The sequence below is a fragment of the Silurus aristotelis genome (genome assembly GCF_946808225.1).
Source record: "Silurus aristotelis genome assembly, chromosome: 11".
In the NCBI taxonomy this organism is placed as follows: domain Eukaryota; kingdom Metazoa; phylum Chordata; class Actinopteri; order Siluriformes; family Siluridae; genus Silurus; species Silurus aristotelis.
The window spans coordinates 13,895,957-13,914,965 of NC_139584.1; the positions used below are offsets into that span (position 1 = coordinate 13,895,957).

Below are 19,009 nucleotides of genomic sequence, written 5' to 3' on the forward strand. Positions count from 1 at the left end.
GGGCGGTCCTGAAGGCGCTACTTCTCACGGCGTTCCCTCCTCATCCGGGCTCCGCTCTCCTCCTCTCCTCTTCCCTCTGCTCCTCTCCTTCTGATCATCGCTTCCTTGTTACCGAACCCCGGGACGCACCTGAGCTGCACCGACCTGGCGGTGTCATTTGCACCCGGTTCCGCTGTGTGCACTATCCGAGGAGCTCGAAAGGCATGGGCACGGCGCTGTAATGCCGCGTTGCTGTCTTGCCGTCTCCCAAGCCCATCCATCCTCAACATCAGCAGCAGTGCAGTGCTATGGATCCGTAAGCTAAGCCGCGTCGCACGCTCGCGCACACCGCCTCCGACAGCCTCCGATCTCTCCGTGCGGCGTTCACCTCCTACCGCTAGAGCTTCACAATAAACCAGATCAGAGCCGCAAAGGCGACGCGTCGACGGAACGAGCTGGAATTATGAAGGTATGCCTCCTGATCGCGTTTGTTGTTTTTTTTCTTGGCCCGTTTGCTTTAGTGCACTTGCTGCTTTTTTTTTTTCATTTCCACCCCCTTTTCTTTTTGCGCGGCACGTCATGAACCCACTACCGCTACTGTACAACTTGCATTATGCGAAATATTTACACCAGGATGTATGCGTGCTTGCATTGTCCCTATCCTCCCCCCCTCCTCCTCCTCTCCGCTTTGATTTCAGCATTTCACTGTTGCTTGTTCATGGTGATACGCTGTACACGCTTCTCCACACTGGACCAGATTGCAGATTTGTTGTGTGTTAAATGTGGAAAATATGCCACGACACGACATGGTGTGATCAGATCTGAGATGACAATGAGCTTTTCATGGACTTGAGTGTCACATCCTTTCAGCTTCTAAGAGGATGCTGGAGCTGCACATGTTGTAGACTTTGACTTTTCCCCAAACCTGTCCTGATTTCTGTCCTGCCAGATTCTAGTAAGGTGTGTGTGTGTGTGTGTGTGTGTGTGAGAGAGAGAGAGAGAGAGAGAGAGAGAGAGAGAGAGAGAGAGAGAGAGAGAGAGAGCACCATGTAGCACATATCTCCCATTGCCACATGTCCTATGGCGTTAATTGACTAGGATAATTAGGTGCTTGATTAGCTGCATATTTAAATTCAAACCTAGACCTCCCAGTACAGTAGTTGTGCTTGGTGTAAATAATCCTTCTTCTAAAGTGACTAGCTCCGGGCATTAAGCTCTCCGCTCAGGATAATATCCCACAGTGTTTTCACTCATGTGTCAGTGCAGTTTTGTGTAAGTTCATGCTGCGACCCGAAAAACGATTATAGCAAAACAGTTTCCTTTATCAGTAACCCGAACCAATGCCGGCCTGAAACAGTGGGTCTGAGCTGAGGTATTCTTCTGATTTGATCCCCTGACAGATCATGCATGTGTTTTATATTTTTGATTGTTTTATATAAGCCGAAAATAGTCTTACAGTACACAGTAAAGGCACTTGGGTGAGTGTGAAGAAAAGCTGTCAGTATGGGTTGTAGGTGCACAGTTTTGATGTATAGGAAATGGAAAAAAAGAAGCCTAGGATCAGTGCAGCACTTGTAAATATTCATGGTGAATTCAGGGCATGTTGGGGAGGTGAGTGTTCTATTGGTGGCTAAGCAGATTCCTGGCAAATGTATGGCTTCAGTAAACAGAGCAGACAATATTTCATGGCGGTTCATTCTCAACTGTGGAGTCAGCATGCACTGAAGGACCTGTTATACACACTTACACATTCAGATGTTTACACCAGACACGTGCCAGCAGTCTGCCGCATCTCTCTCTCTCTCTCTCTCTCTCTCTCTCTCTCTCTCTCTCTCTCTCTCTCTCTCTCTCTCTCTCTCTCTCTCTCTCTCTCTCTCCGTAGCTGTCTCTTTACTACCCTTTTCTCACTTTCCTGTCTTTTCACGTGTCTTTACTCCTGTACTCTCCACTCCTCTTCTCTTTTCTCTTTCTGTATTACTCGGTTCCTCTCACTGACATGTCACCTTTCCTTCCCCTCCATCTCCTATCCCTTTTTTCTTTCTTCTTTACACTCTTCTCTTCTCTCTTCTTTTCCCTATTGCATGGTCCATTCAATCAGCAATAAAGCTCAGTCGCATGAAGGTTAAAAGCCATGAAGCCAATTGTGTCATTATGCATACTGCAGGTGGGGGTATCAGAGTAAAAATATACGCAGGTACCATGATGTGTTACTACAAAACTGCTTCTTTTTTTTTTTTTTTAACCAAGTAGCAGTTTGTACTAAAAGCAACAAATAGCATCAATAACTCTAATCTGAGGTGATGTTCAGTTTAAAAGAGGTCCATTTGTGAGCAGATGTGTTGTGAAAAAGAAAAAAAGTGATACAAACTCTTCTTTCATATCAGGGCATTTGAAGTGAGAAGGACAAATATGTTTCCTATTCCAGATAACCCTGTTAACAAGTATCTGTAAAGTAAAAAGGAACCCCCCTCTTATTAACAGAGGAGCCTTTGGTGCTGATGTGGGGGGAAAGTGAAAATAGCTTCTGGCTCTCCATCCTTCAGAATGCTTTAATGATTCTGTGTAGAATGCCAAGCTGTGCTAGCTCAACCGCTTCACACACTGGTAAGCCGCAGTGCGTTGCTGCAGAGTGTTTTTGAAAATGTGTCTTTAAGCAATGTATAATATTGATGATGCAAGTTTCTGAAGAGAGCGGCCGAGGCTGCGACATTGTGTCACGTCTCGTAATACTTTGCTGTGTCAAAAACTAGGAGGAGGAATCAAACCTAGGCTTGGCATAACGGCACCTCGTATGAGAATGTAAAAAGGCATGCCCTTGTTTTAGTACTAGCAAAATTTAGTTTATTATAGCCGTAAAAATCATCCTAAGAAAAAACCCACCAGATTCATTCATATCGAAGTGTAGTAAATTTTCTTATAGGTGGAGCTGTCAGAAAACCAAGAGCTGTTCAAAACCCGAGATTTTATTTACCATTGTTTTTTGAATCCACCATCTTTTTTTTTTTTTTTGCAAAACCCTTCCTCACTTCTGTCCCTCATTGGCCTGGTGCCTTCTGGACCTTAGGTTTTCAATTAAAGCCATGCTCAATTGGAGCTCATCTATCACATCATTGGAGGGCCCTTGCAGAATTGATCTCCCTCCTGCATTTTATCTCTTGCGGACCTCACAGCTCCGGGCTAATGAGGACTGGTGCAGGAGCCCTCCAGCCAAACAGGATATTGATGCAAGCAGGGATATCAACGCGTTCTCTACTGTATAAATCTGTGCTGTCCCTAAGTACTCGCTTTGCAAAGTCATTTTCTCCTTCTTATGCCTACTTATCTTTAACAGGTACGTGGAAATGGCACAGTGTTAAAAAGTATAAACATTTACATTTTGATTACTCCTTCATCTATCGTTTATACTACTCCATATTAATTTATTTGCCCCAGCACATGTTTATTCCTTTATTTATCTCCACTATATAGACAAAAGTTCGTGACCACTATTACACTTGCATGTGCAGGAACATCCTATTAGTCAGCATTTTGTGGTTATAATAAGCTTCATTCTTCTGGGAAGTCTTTCCACTAGATTTCAGAACATGGCTATGGGGATTGGTTCATTCAGGTACTGTACAAGAGCGGACACACAACCAGACACTGAAGAAGTCAGCATTCCAAATCTGTGCAGTGGGGTTGATGTCAGGGCTCTGGGCATTTTCTACTCATGTTCATCTTCATCACAGTGATAACAGTTTTGTGAACAGGGGTATTCTCAAACTCAAACATGTTTGGGCCTTAGTTCCAGTGAAGGGAAATTCCAATTGTATGTTTTTATCTCTGTTTCAACAGTTACAAGAAGACACATATGAGTGTGATGGTCAGGTGTGCTGCACAAACAATTGACCATATTGTCTATGTCCTATTGTACTTCTGCAACACTTCCTATTTTCTGCATTGCTTATAAAAATGAAAGAAGAGGGTCCAGCTCTGCAGGTGTTTTATTGGTCCATGGAGAGCTGTGTGTCAGATCTAGGATCACGACAGAGAGAGAGGGCATTCTTACGTTCATGTGGGTAGTGAGATTTGAAAGGCCAAAGAAAAGTGTGTGTACACTAGCTGTGTGACAAATCTCAGTTATTCAGTTACTAATAATCAGTAAATATGTTAGTCAGAGTCACTGTGGTTTATTTACATTTGTGTTAAAGAAATATCACAGGCAGGTACAAATACAATAAATAACTACAGGTTATAGGTTATGGTTGGCAATAGGATTTAAAAAAACTGTCAGGGTTTAAGGTGCAGGGGTTTAAATAAAAAAAGAATAATAATCTGATCATTCAGATTCCTGGTTCTGTTCCTGATGTACATATGTTTGCATTATGTTGACCAACTATGGCTGAAACTGTTTCATAAAACATTAAACATGTGAGATAAAAACAAATGACAAAAATAACAAATTTACTTTGCATTTAATTTACAGCTATCATTTTTCAAACCAAGCAAGACATTCACAAATACAATTAAGCATCTCAGAATTAATGTAATTTGTCTGTGCTTTATTTTCATTTATTCAGGAAACTGATTGCCTCCATTAATACTATACACTCGGTATGTCTTCAGCAAGCAGCGGAAATGCCTGTGCCTCACACACACCTGAGTACACGTCTCACTATTCACACTGATGAACAGCTCAAGCGATGAAAAGAGGCTCCAGTGAAAGCAGTTTGATTCAATTACACCGCCAGGGTAACGGCATGTACAAAAGAGGGAAAAATAACCCCAAAGGAGGATCGGCTCTCGTTACGGATGACACATTTGACGCGTGCAATTGACTCAATGATGCATTCGAACAATTATCTCGATACCAGCACATGACAAAACTTGATAGCATCTAAATTAGGCTACAGTATACTCTCAATAATGCCAATACCTCTAAATATTTCCAGAGAAAATAATAAAAATAAATAATAAGAGTTTAGCTTTCTTTATTGTTACCCTATAACATGGGAAATATAATATATATAGAGTCATCCTGTCATTAACTTATATTTTATAGAAATACTTCCTTCACAATACTTTTCTTATGGGTTTTAGGAATGCAGTGGTAAAAATGTATTAAACATTTATGCTTTTATGTCTTGAACAAATAGGTGTTTTATTCCTGCCGGTGGGATTCCATTTCAGCAACTAATACCACACAGTGTTTTCTCCTCTCTTTGTTGAGGGCACAGTGGGGAAACTCAAAATCGAGAGCAGAGCGTTTGTTCTAATATGGAGTATACTGTTATTGTAAATTATGATATAGATTTTTAAAAAACCTCTATAATCAGTAGCTGCATTGTTCTTTTTTTTATTCATTTATTGTATAGCCTATAGATGTATTTCATTTATGTAATTTTGGATTCCATAAAAAAAAAAAAAAAGATTTTATGAATATATTCGTCAAAAATAAAAATAACACCCAGCATAGTCTCAAGATCTCAGCGCGCATAGGGGTGAAGTCGAGGACACAGTTTTATCTCTTTCGCCGCATATACAGATATAGCACTAGACTATTTTCCAGAAGGAAAGATTTCTGATAAAATGTAGCCCATTGGCAGGATAAATTTTTTGCGAAACATGTAGAAGTCTATTCCTGATCTCCCATGAGACGAAAGAAAGTTATCTGTCCATAGATAAGTGTGTGCGTGTGTGTGTCTGTGTGTGTGCATGTTTTTATATCTTGTTGAAGATCAAATCTCCTCAGAAGGATAGAACTTTTTTTTTTAAAACACAAAGTGCAGCTTTTATTTTTTTTATTTTTTTGGATTACTGAGATTTAGGCCAGAGTGAGGTTGAGGTGTAGAACATGAATAAACTATATTAATGATTATAGAACCAATAGTATAATCAGCACTGGACTCGCAGACAGACAAGCTCATGATGCACAGTGAAAGAGGTGTATTTTAGTGATTTCTCTGTCTTCCTTAGTCTTCTTGTTTTGAAGAACATGCGTCTGGAATGTTCTCAGCTCTGTTACACAGGTGCGAAACCAAAGCACCAGACCGTGTGGACTTTGGTCCCCTGTCTGAATTGCTCATGCCTCTGTTTGCTTTGGATTATTAATAGATTTGTGCATACCGTTGCTCACCCTCTTTGACCATTGGAACGAAAACGGTTTCGTTTCCTGTGGCCTCGGGCTGCTTTTAAAAGCTACGTTCACTCTCTGTAAATGAATATTGAGAAATGGCATTGTGGCATAATGAGCAATGGAGTTATATGGAGTTAATGTTGTGTTGTTATTCCAACCCCCCCACCTTGAACTCCACCTCGCAATTCCCTATTCCCTACAGTGCTTATCAGCGCAAGTCCTCTTACTTAATGCGCGCCCTTTGCTCTGCAGTGCCACTATCATAAAATGTGTTCGTTACGGGTTGTACACAGACATGCCTGAATGCTTTAACACACGGGTTTTTGATAAAAACGTTCATCCGGATTAATTTGTTTACCATCTCTTCATCCTGTCTGTTTTCGGAGCCTCTTAGACAAGGAGAATGTCATGCAAAGTTATCTGATAACTCATCTAAGGAAGATTTAAGAGTAAGAGAAGCCATGTGCTGAAGCTGTCATCTGTGTATCTTGGCACGACGTGTTTAAAATTGTATAAGCCTTGTAACACTTGTAACATTGTTAACACTTGAAATAGCCTTATGTATTTTTAATGCTCTAGTGGGAAATCGTGTTTGCGGATTCAGTCACCCACCTCACCCCCACACCCCCTCCTCACGTGTTTTGACCATCTGTTTGCTTATTTTGTTTCAATTTCCAGACTCAGCCTTATGTATTCAGCCTGCAGACTGCCATAGGGAAGCAAAACTCCCCGCTGACTAAGATTTATGAGGGGAACGTATGACGAAAAGCTTATTTCCTATGTAAACTTTTCAAGAATCAAGAAGTATGCACCACTGATTTCACTGTGTAAGATTAGGTATACACTATATTTCTAAAAGTATTGGGTCACCTTGTCATAAGTATAATATGTGATTTTTGTGCATTTCATTCAACATTTAGTCCCAATTTGCCCTTATAATTCCCTACACTCTTCTGGGAAGATGTTCCACTAGATTTTGGAGTGTGCTTATGGAAATTTGTGTTCATCAGCCACAAGGGTATTAGGAAAGGCAGGTACTGATGTAGGTGACAAGACCTGAGGTACAGTCAGTGTTCCAATTTATCCCAAAGGTGTTCAGTAGGGATGAGATCAGAGCTCTAGATCTATCAGCACTCAAGATCTTCCTCTCCAAAGCATGTAAACCAGATTTCAAGAAGCTCACTTTGTGCACAAGGGCATTGCCATGCTTGAACAGGTTTTGGTTTCCAAGTTGAAGTGAATGCAAAATTGTATTATAGCGAATCTAAAGACATCCAGCTTTGTGGTAACAGTTTGGAAAAGAACCACATATAGCAGGAACGGTAAGGTGACCCAATACTTTTGGAAATATAGTGTATATTCAACTTTACCACAATGCGCACGAAAGCCTAAACCACTTCAGGTTTGAAAAAAAATGTCCAGTCTAGATGCGGTTTTGATGTTTTTAAGTAATTAGTTAGAGATGTCCCAAATGCTGTGCTTTGTATAATTTTAGTTTGAGAATTGCATGCATGCTGAGGAACTCAGGCTACATCCAAATGAATCTGAAAAAAATCTAAAAATGCATTTTAGTTTTTAAAATGATTTTCATCTGCAGGGGTGTTTTTAAACATAAAAAAACAAAACAAATTCCTCGTCCACACTGAAACGTCTGATTTCTGTATTGAGCACACATATATTAATGTTGGGTCTCTTCGAATTGATTCAATTGTGAGTGAACATTCCATCTATTTTGACAAAAATGCAATATCTGAAGTTTGTACAGTGTGACCTTAATCTTCAGCAACCCGGATAGCAAATGCAGAAGAACATTGTTCACTGTCTTGTTTTTTATTTTGTTGAATGGGCCACAATGATTGCAGCAATTAAATACAAATATTGATTGATTTTGAATAGATTTTTTCTACATTCATATTATGAAAAAAAAAAAATAACATTTAGAAATTGAATTTATTGGAAGGACTTTTTTGAAAATGCTCTATTTTGGCTAGATAAATCGCCAGCGTTTTTTTGCTCATTCAGCCACGAGAATGTTAGTAAAGTCAGGCACTGATGTAGGTGAGGAGGTCTGTTTTGCAGTCAGCATTCCAATTCATCCCATAGGTGTTCAATAGTGTTGAGTTTAGAGCTCTATAACAGGCCACTCAAGATCTTCCACTCCAACCCATGTAAATCATATCTTTATTGAGCTGGCTTTTGTACACAGGGGCATTGTTTTATAGGAACAGATTTGGGTCTCCTAGTTCGAATAAAGTTAAATGCTGTATCCAAAGACATCAATGCAACTGTGTGGTTCTGACTTTGGGGTAACAGTTTGGGGAAGATATACACATTGTTGGAAAAGTCATGTGACCCAATACTTTTGTCCAAGCACATTCCAAAATATAGTGGAACATTGTTCTAGAAGAGTGGAGGTTATTATAACAGCAAAGGGCACTAAATGTGCAATGGAATGTTCAAAAAACATACACAAATCTTATGCTCAGGTGTCCACAAATATTTGTCCTTATAGTGTATAATATGTCTTTAGACAAATGTATCTCCTGTTCTGTTTCTAATTTATTTAGAATCTTATATGAGGTTAGTCCATCTTTCTTTTGATTTTATAATTTTTTTGAATGAGTGCAGGAGCAAGCAATGAGTAAAAATAGTGCAGGTGAGAAATGCAAGAGAAATACTACGCGGAGATGACTCTATTCAAGATGTTTTCTCTGGGAAAAGATGACATTTTTTGCGCTACAACCCATTATGGAAGTAGAACACACCGGTTGGCCACGAAATTAAGTTTAGAAGCTCTATTTTTGTGCAGACACAAGCATACCTCTGTGATAACAGAGCCGCATGTTGCTAATTAAATGCTATAGATTATAGATGCTAATTCGCTGATGGCTTACTTTTTCCTCTTTTTAACCAGCAGGTGTTTACATTTGAATGTATTTGGGTGAAAATGGAAATTATAAAATATAGGTGAAGTGGCTTACTGTGGTTCAGAATGCATTATTGCATTCTGAGGGGCCTTATTAGTGCAGACTGTAGAGTAAAAATGTGGAACATATAAGTGAAATTATTATTATCTATAATCAAAACTGCATTTACACTGCATTTCCAGCTGACTACTGCTTCTTAAAAAGAGCGTCAATATCTTTCAATCATATGCAATGTGTTTGTGCCACAGGAATATGGGCGCGTTATAGAGAAACTGCTCACAGTTTTCAATCTGTCTTCTTGCAGCGTTGGTGCCATGTCTAAGGCTACAGTGAAGAAGCTGCACTGGCGTTCAAAAGTTCAGGAGAGCTTCGTTCCTCTGGGTGGAGCTTCGGGAGAGTTGGGTGTGGCTATCGGAGGTGGCGCCGACTATGGCGAGTTCCCATTCGTCACGGCAGCACCCGGAGGAGGCGCCACTGTCGGTGACATTATCCTGGAGATTGGTGGCACCCCTGTCCTGGGCATGACCCTGGGAGATGTCAGAGGGGTTTTAAACTCTTGTCCTCATCCCATCCGCATCAAAACTGTTTCACCAGGTAAAAGCAGTACAGCTTATAAATTTATTTCAGGCTGTTTTTTTTTATTAGCTGAGTAAGGAATTCTTGTATCTGCTGAATATATTGGCATGCCAGCCTTCTCCTGCTCTTTGCTTTGCAGGTATCCGATCTCTAAAATGCTGCATAATAATCTCTTCAAAGCTCTTTAATAAATGTACTGCTTTTGTTTCAACACATGGAGGAAATAGGACATGAAATTCATTATTTTTATAAACATTAAACCTATAAACAATTGCATAATAAATAAATAGTATAGATTATAGCAGTATAGATCTACTGTTCTAAAAAAAACACAACATACAGCCATTACTGTCTAAAAAGCTGGCAACAAAAGTAAGTACACCCTAAGTAATAACAGCCATTTTCACTGAACCATACATAGCCACATGTCCAATGCATCATGTTCAAGTTTTTGTCTGCTTGACCGGAACATACAAATTTGTGTATCTTGTATTAGAGCAGTTAAAATTTGTTGCTTTGAGTTCAATTCTCTCCTACTAACCACTGCATGTTCCACATGGCACCTCATGGCAAACTACTCGAATTAGAATTGTTGCTCTCTACAAAGATGGCCGAGGCTATAAGAAGATGATTAACACTCTAAAACTAAGTTACAGTGCAGTGGCCTGGCTCATACAGATGTTTTCCAAGACAGGTTTCACTGTAAAGAGGCCTGGCAAGAGTCCATCAAAGAAGTTGAGTCCTCATGCTGTGCATCAGGTGCAGAAGCTGCTTCAAAAAACAGACGCATGAGTGCTGGCAGCATTGCTTTAGAGGCTGCAGAAGCAGAAGGTCCGCTCGTCAGTGCTCAGACCATACGCACAATGCAACAAGTCGGTTTGCATGGCCGTTGTCCCAGAAGGAAGCCTGTTCTAAAGCTGGCTCACAAGCAAGCCCGCAAACAGCTGAGACAACCTGTCCAAGAGCATGAACTATTGAAACCATGTCCTGTGGTCTGATGAGAAAAAATTGTTTGGCTCAGATGGTGTCCAGCATGTGTGGGGATGCCCTGGTAAGAAGAATCAAGAAAAGTGTGTCTTGTCTACAGTCAAGCATGGTGGTGGAATCATCATTAATGTGGGCTGCATGAGTGTTGCTGGTTTTGGGGAGCTGGATTCCAACATGGATTCCAACTTAAGCTGTAACATTCTGAAGCAGAACATGATGCCCTCTCTTTAGAAACTGGGCCAAACGGCAGTTTTCCAACATGAAAACATCCCAACACACCGCCAAGATGAAAACTGCCTTGCTGAGGAAGCTGAAGGTGAAGGTGATGCAGTGGCCAAGTACATTTTCAGACCTATTGAGCACCTGTGGGGCATCCTTAAGTGAAAGGTGGGGAAGCACCATTTGTCCAATATCCAGCAGCTCCATGATGTTGTTATGGAGGAGACGAAGAGAATCCCAGCAACAACCTGTACAGCTCTGGTAAATCCCATGCACAGGAGGATTAAGGCAGTGCTAAATATCAATTGTGCTCACACAAAATATTGACACTTTTAACACAGTTTTGGCCTGTTCACTTAGGATGTACTCACTTTTGTTGCCAGCTATTTTGACAATAATGGTTGTATGTTGAGTTATTATTAGAGGACAGTAAATTTATACTGCTTATACAGGCTGCACATTGACTATTCTAAAATATATTCCAGTTTTATTTCTATAGTATTGTTTCTTAAGAAAATATAATGAAATAATTGCTGAAATGTGAGGGGTGTACTCACTTTTGTGAGATATTGTGCATGTGTTATATAAAACATACACAATGTATTAAGTATTAAAATTATTATGAGTATATTAAAATTCATGAGTCCACATAAAAAAAATAATAGTAGATTTCATTGTGAATAGAGTTGACCTGAAAGTACAAGTAGGCTACTCTACAGGCTCGTCTCTGGTTAGCTGTGTTTTGGAACCTTTGGACTTTATAGAAAATATGATAAAAATGTATTATTTAATATTAACATAAGCAGAATTTAATCTTGATATAATTTTGGTGAATATTCTTAAATTGCTGATTTTTACCTGCTGATTTTTTATTCCAGCTGTCGTGTTGTCCTCCTTTACTCTCACCCTCGTGCTATTTTTAAAAAGCACGTAGTGATCCATATTAGTGCATCAGGCAGTAACAACAATCTGCAATCTACTCTCTTCTTGCTACTGTTCAGTAATTACTGATGTACAAACTGTGTTATGGCTTCAAATTCTTGTTCTTGGCTGATGTGAGTAGAACCTGATGTGGTATAGTAGTCTGCTGTTGTGTCCCAGACACCTTAATGTTTTATTTGTTGTGTATTCTGTGGTGCTTTTCTGCTCACCATGGTTGTAAAAATGAGTTTATTAATTACTTTCTGGCCATGCTCCATCTATATCATTTTTACTCACTCAATTATTTATTCATTTTTTGCACCATTCTGTGTTAAGAGAATGTTTCATGAAAATTCCAGATCAGCCATTTCTGAAGTACTCAAACCAACCCACTTGGCACCTACAACCATGCCATGATATCACAGAGATCACAATTTTCCCCTATTTCTATGTTTGATTTGAACATTCATTGAAGCTTTTGACCAGTATCTGCATTATTTTATTCATTGTACTGCTGCTATATAAATAGCTGATTGAATTGCAATGCACATGAGTGTAAATATTTGTCCAAAATTCAGCTGCTAGGATTCTGACTAAGACCAGGTCTGGTGAGCATATTTCTCCAGTTTTGGAGTCATTGCTTTGGCTCCGTCAGTTACCGGGTTGATTTTAAATTCTAATGCTGACCTATAAAGCCTTACATGGTACGGCACCTTATTATTTGACACAACTTTTAACTGTCTACACTCCAAGGCGAGCTCTCCTTAACTGGGATTAGACAAGATGTCACAACCGGCCTTGTTACAGGAGAAGCCCAGACTGAAGAAACTTGCTAAAGCTAATGCCAGTCTGCTAGAAGTGCTTTGAATGTAAAGGAGCGAGGGAAAGGTTAGCGAGAATTCCTGATTTGTAGTTGTTCCCCCCTACCCATTTATGCGCTATGGGTGATCACACTTTTTCCTCACATGCACCAAAGCTGTTGAATTCTCTCCCCACTGAGATTAGATAGAGTCTTTTACTGTTTTTAAAAATGTCTTATAACTCACTTTTTCAGGATTGCTTTTTTGTACATTTTTATTTTTGTGATGTATTCTGTGATGTATTTTTACTTCTTTTATTTTTCTCATTAGTTTTATTATTATTATTACTATTATTTATTTTTATTTTTTTTATGCTTGGAAAGTGCTTTGAGATGCTACTTTTAAATTATATATAGTGATCTATTTAAAATATAGAGTATTATATTATTACATTTGTATATACCAGGGGTCACCAACATGGGCCTTTTCTAAAAATAGCTCACCATAGCGCCACTTACCAGTGAGCTGCATCTATCTGTTTCCTACCTAGTTAAATCATTGTTGATAATTATTGTGAGAAATCATTAACATGATCAGTGTCTTCACATAATAAATATCATTAATTATTAATAATAACATATAATTAAAGGAAAATTAAGCAAAATTGTTATTTTAGAAGTGTTGGTGACCCTTGTATATAAGTGCAAAAGGTTAGGTTAGAATTGACTTTGAGGACACATTTGTGTGCAAAACAAAATGAGACTGAACATATGTAAAAAAAAAGATTTTCCTAAAGTTTTTGGCTTTGTTAATAGTTCAGCCTTGCTTCTGCTTTTCTTCCTTGTCCGTTGTGGTAGGCTTGACTGTTTGCTGTTAAGTAGACTTGGTAAGCACACTCCACCTTTTAACCTTTACTGATCTCACCACTCGCCCTGGCAGGATTGATCACTGTTAGCAGAGAAGAGCAGTCAGATGCACATACGGCATGAGATGCTTTGTGTGCATCTGCTTATTATATAGAAGGGGCTGTTGTTTAAGGTCACAGAGCACTTAAAAAAAACAGATGGGAGGGCAAAATTGTTTCGCCTCACAATTCACGCTAGTCCTTGAGGCTTTTGCTGGTTTCTGGATACATTTTTATTGTGAATTGGGAGTGGTATTGTGTGAATTAGCACAGCCTGAAAGAGGAGAAAATCGATGAAAGGTGATACTAGGAAGCAGCTGAATGTTGGGTTCTTGACACAGTTTTTTTCCTGAGTGGTGAATGGAAACAACACTATTAGTCTGTTGTTTGTCTTCTGTGTTTAAGTGGTTTGCTGTATACCTTTTACTTGCTTTCAATGATTTTGTAGTTAAGAATAGCATGTGTACATTTTGTGTTATTATACACTCACCGTCCACTTTAATCAAAATCTCTGCAAATTTGTATCATTAATAAATCAGCAATAAGTCAAGTGGCAGCAGCACGATGTATTGAATACTGCACATATGAGTCTAGAGCTTCAGGAAATATTTACATCGAACATTAGACTGAGGGAAAAGTGTGATCTTTGTGACTTCATGGCATGGTTGTTGGACACTGGTTTGAGTGTTTTAGAAATCTGGGATTTTTAGAAACAACAGGCTCTGGAGTTAGCACAGAATGGTGCGAAACACAAAAAACATCCTGGGAATAAAACAGGCTAAAACAGCTTATTTATTAGTGAGATCAAAGGAAAAGGGACAAAGTCAGTCAGGTGTGGACTTAACCTACAGCCAGTGAAAAAGAATTAGCAAAAACGTCATTCACGTGTTTAAATGATCAGAAACATTAGAATCCGAATCCGATTACTTTCCCAATCCCACAGGAAAACTGTTGTAAAAATGGCTTATAAGAGCAAAATTGGTTCCAATTGTAAAGTGAAAAAAAAACATGTAAACGTTCAGGCTACATTTAAATAAATGTATTCAATAGTAATTAAAATAATTATAAAATAATAAAAACCAAAATCAAAAGCCAATTCTTTGCCTTATATATTCTACAGTTTAAGTTGCATATCAGCTCACTCAAATCACTTAATGGGTAGCATCTAGCTGTACCCTGATACAAAAAAAAACCTGTAAAAAAAATTATAATAAAAAGAAATTTAAGACATTGAACCAAAAACCATGGTTATAAAACAGTACTTTATTATTACTTTAAACAGTACAATTATTTTCTTTTTTTTATGTCAGTGGGAAACTTAATTTGAGCGCTGTGAATAGTTATTAAGGGAGGTATTGATTGTGTTCTGAGTTGCATGTGTATTGGGTGGTAAATATTTTGGTGTCATTTTTTCCTCTAGGCTCCACTCTGTGTAAAGACCTGAGATTATATTTAAGCAAGTGCTTCACACCTGGCTCCATGGACAGCCAACTGCAGCAAGTCATACGAGAGAACCTTTACCTCCGCGCCGTGCCCTGTAAGTGACACTAGCTCATTCGCAAATAATTTAGCAAAATTCACATAATTCTAGTGTATTGCTGAGTGTATCTTTTTGACCTCTAGTGCAGTATTCATGTAGATTTATAAAATTCAAATTCAATTAAGTTTTCGATGTACAGGTATGTAAATCTAGGTCCTGCACTTCTCCTGTGTCTTGTTAGAAAGAAATGATTAAAGCATTAAGCTGCATTTGGTTGAAGATTGTTTTAGGGGTGGGTTTTATTGAAAGCTTTTGTATTAGATTGACACAACATATTAAGTTTTTATCTGCTACACTGTGTGTCGGTGTGTAGTGTGTGAGGCTCGGCAAGATGTGATATAAATATCAATATTGTTATAAATTATGTGATAATATACTTCAACAGATTTCATCAGCATTGGTATAACAACAGAAGGCTCTGTTTTGATGCAAATGATGCAGCTGAGGCATTGCATTTGTACTAAACACTTTAGAATGATCAAATGTTGTTTTTTTTTGTGTTCCCATATTTCAGTGTTTTCGGTTTGTCTACTGAATGTACAATCATTAAAAGTTTTATTACTAATATCAGTTTTTATCAGTTCCACACATTTTATTTTTCAAGTTTTGTTGCCTCCCTGTGTATTATGATGCATATTGTGATCAACGAAATGTGTTCATGTGTCATAATACAATAAACTTTAATGTTGCTTTCACATAGGTGACTCAACGTGACCCTTTAAAATAGCAACAGATGCCTACATGCCGTCAAGTTTCACTGTAAAAGTGTCATTAGACAACAAAATCATAAAGCAATGAAGTTAGCTTTGCTATTTAGGCAACATGGAAGACTAACTTTCTCCTTAGTGGATAGGTAATTTGCCAGCTGCATACTGATGGATTTTTTTTTTTTTACTTTACACCTTATACAAACATTTAACCTAGTTCACATTTGACCCCATTCACCAGTCAAAAGCAAAATGTTGTATGAGTTGTCAATTGTAGAAATTCAGTTTGTTGAAGCAGCGATTAACCCTCATAAGGTCTTCGTTTCCTGTTGACAAATCTGGTCTTTGGGGTCTATATGACCCCAACAATTGATAGAGAAATTATACAAAAAATATACATTTTTAATTATACAAATAATATATATATTTTTTTGTTTACTTCTCATCTATTCATTAATGCTGTGTTTTGGGAGATATGAAGTACTTTTGTACCTATTTACCACACAATTCCTCAACTACACCATAAGCTTGCATATGAAATATTAATTTTTTATGAAAAAATCACTTGAATGATGATCTAAATTTCTGATTTATGCTGGATTTATAGATTTTTTTTTGACAAATGAAGAAAAAATATTGAGTTTTTTTCACATTTCCCATTCATTTCAATGTGGGGTCATATTGACCCCGAAGACCAGAAGTGTAAAAGATTTTTTTTACATACCTTCAGAACAACCGAATCAAGCCCAGTTTTTTTGTGTGTGTATAGATAGATTATGTAGGAAAAGTCACAAAATATTATTCCACTCAGATGAAGGGAACCCTTTTTTTTAATCAAGGAAAAGTCGATTGGGGTCATATAGACCCCAAGGACCGATTAAAGGTTAATACTCTCTGTTAAGATGTTTATGGTGATTTGTTAGTGGTGAGGCAGAAATGGCAAGTAAACTGTACTATAGTATAACTGTACATAAAATAATAATGATCTACACCTTATTAACACATTTAGAAAAAACCCACAGTTGCTTGTTTTTTGTGTTTCTTTGATAAAGAACATTAAAGACAGTAAAATGAGACAACGTAATCTGATTTTGTAAAGCTGTACTACCAAATCTTACCACTGTTAATGTGTGAGTTAATGTGAAGACATTTAATCTGAATCCATTTTAATAAAACATGATATTCACTGTGGTGTGTATATAATTGCAGCCTGTGCACCCTGCTTTGTGTATCTATGTACCTGTGCATCCTGCTATGTGTATCATTGCAGCCTGTATACACTGTTCTCTGTATCTATGTACCTGTGCACCCTGCGCTGTTTATCTATGTATCTATGTACCTGTGCACTTTGCGCTGTGTATCTATATACCTGTGTATCTACAGTATTTACCTGTGCACTCTGCACTGTGTATCTTTTTGCCAGTGCACCCTACGCTGTGTATCTATGTACCTGTGCACCCTACGCTGTGTATCTATGTACCTGTGCACCCTACGCTGTGTATCTATGTACCTGTGCACCCTGTGCTGTGTACCTATGCACCTGTGTACTCTGCGATGTGTATCTATGTACCTGTGCACCCTGTGCTGTGTATCTATAGAGCTTGTCACCCTTTGCAGTGTATCTATAAACCTGTGCACCCTGCGCTGTGTATCTATGTACCTGTGCACTCTGTGCTGTGTACCTATGCACCTGTGCACCCTGCGCTGTGTATCTATGTACCTGTGCACCCTGTGCTGTGTATCTATGCACCTGTGCACTCTGCGCTGTGTATGTATGTATGTATGTATGTATGTATGTACCTGTGCACTGGTGCTGTGTATCTATGTACCTTGTCACCCTGCACTGTGTATTAATGCACCCGTGCACCCTGTGCTGTGTATCAATGCACCTGTGCACCCTGCGCTGTGTATCTATCTACCTGTGCACCAGCGCTGTGTACCTATACACCTGTGTACTCTGTGCTGTGTATCTATGTACCTGTGTACTTTGTGCCGTGTATCTATCTACATGTGTACTCTGTGCTGTGTATCTATGTACCTGTGTACTCTGTGCTGTGTATCTATGTACATGTGTACTCTGTGCTGTGTATCTATGTACCTGTGTACTCTGTGCTGTGTATCTATGTACCTGTGTACTCTGTGCTGTGTATCTGTGTACCTGTGTACTCTGTGCTGTGTATCTATGTACCTGTGTACTCTGTGCTGTGTATCTATGTACCTGTGTACTCTGTGCTGTGTATCTATGTACCTGTGTACTCTGTGCTGTGTATCTATGTACATGTGTACTCTGTGCTGTGTATCTATGTACCTGTGTACTCTGTGCTGTGTATCAATGTACCTGTGCACCCTACGCTGTGTATCTATGTACCTGTGCACCCTACGCTGTGTATCTATGTACCTGTGCACCCTGTGCTGTGTACCTATGCACCTGTGTACTCTGCGCTGTGTATCTATGTACCTGTGCACCCTGTGCTGTGTATCTATAGAGCTTGTCACCCTTTGCAGTGTATCTATAAACCTGTGCACCCTGCGCTGTGTATCTATGTACCTGTGCACTCTGTGCTGTGTACCTATGCACCTGTGCACCCTGCGCTGTGTATCTATGTACCTGTGCACCCTGTGCTGTGTATCTATGCACCTGTGCACTCTGCGCTGTGTATGTATGTATGTATGTATGTACCTGTGCACTGGTGCTGTGTATCTATGTACCTTGTCACCCTGCACTGTGTATTAATGCACCCGTGCACCCTGTGCTGTGTATCAATGCACCTGTGCACCCTGCGCTGTGTATCTATCTACCTGTGCACCAGCGCTGTGTACCTATACACCTGTGTACTCTGTGCTGTGTATCTATGTACCTGTGTACTTTGTGCCGTGTATCTATCTAAATGTGTACTCTGTGCTGTGTATATGTACCTGTGTACTCTGTGCTGTGTATCTATGTACATGTGTACTCTGTGCTGTGTATCTATGTACCTGTGTACTCTGTGCTGTGTATCTGTGTACCTGTGTACTCTGTGCTGTGTATCTATGTACCTGTGTACTCTGTGCTGTGTATCTATGTACCTGTGTACTCTGTGCTGTGTATCTATGTACATGTGTACTCTGTGCTGTGTATCTATGTACCTGTGTACTCTGTGCTGTGTATCTATGTACCTGTGTACTCTGTGCTGTGTATCTATGTACCTGTGTACTCTGTGCTGTGTATCTGTGTACCTGTGTACTCTGTGCTGTGTATCTGTGTACCTGTGTACTCTGTGCTGTGTATCTGTGTACCTGTGTACTCTATGCTGGGTATCTGTGTACTTGTGTACTCTGTGCTGTGTATCTATGT

The 19,009-nt window shown here is 39.1% G+C and overlaps 1 protein-coding gene across 3 annotated transcripts in view; it reads left to right on the top strand.

The window, feature by feature from the left end:
• magixa (MAGI family member, X-linked a) overlaps nt 1-19,009 on the top strand; it is a 66,619-nt gene that overhangs the window by 118 nt on the left and 47,492 nt on the right. For 2 of the 3 annotated variants that reach the window (XM_083553620.1, XM_083553618.1), the window contains exons 1-3: nt 1-448; nt 9,326-9,615; nt 14,849-14,965. The exon at nt 1-448 is cut by the window's left edge. In XM_083553620.1, the coding sequence (XP_083409746.1) occupies nt 9,336-9,615; nt 14,849-14,965 (397 nt within the window). In that variant the 5' untranslated portion in view covers nt 1-448; nt 9,326-9,335. Of the gene's footprint in view, nt 449-6,411; nt 6,544-9,325; nt 9,616-14,848; nt 14,966-19,009 lie in introns of those variants that run through there. The other variant, XM_083553619.1, reaches the window with a different exon arrangement.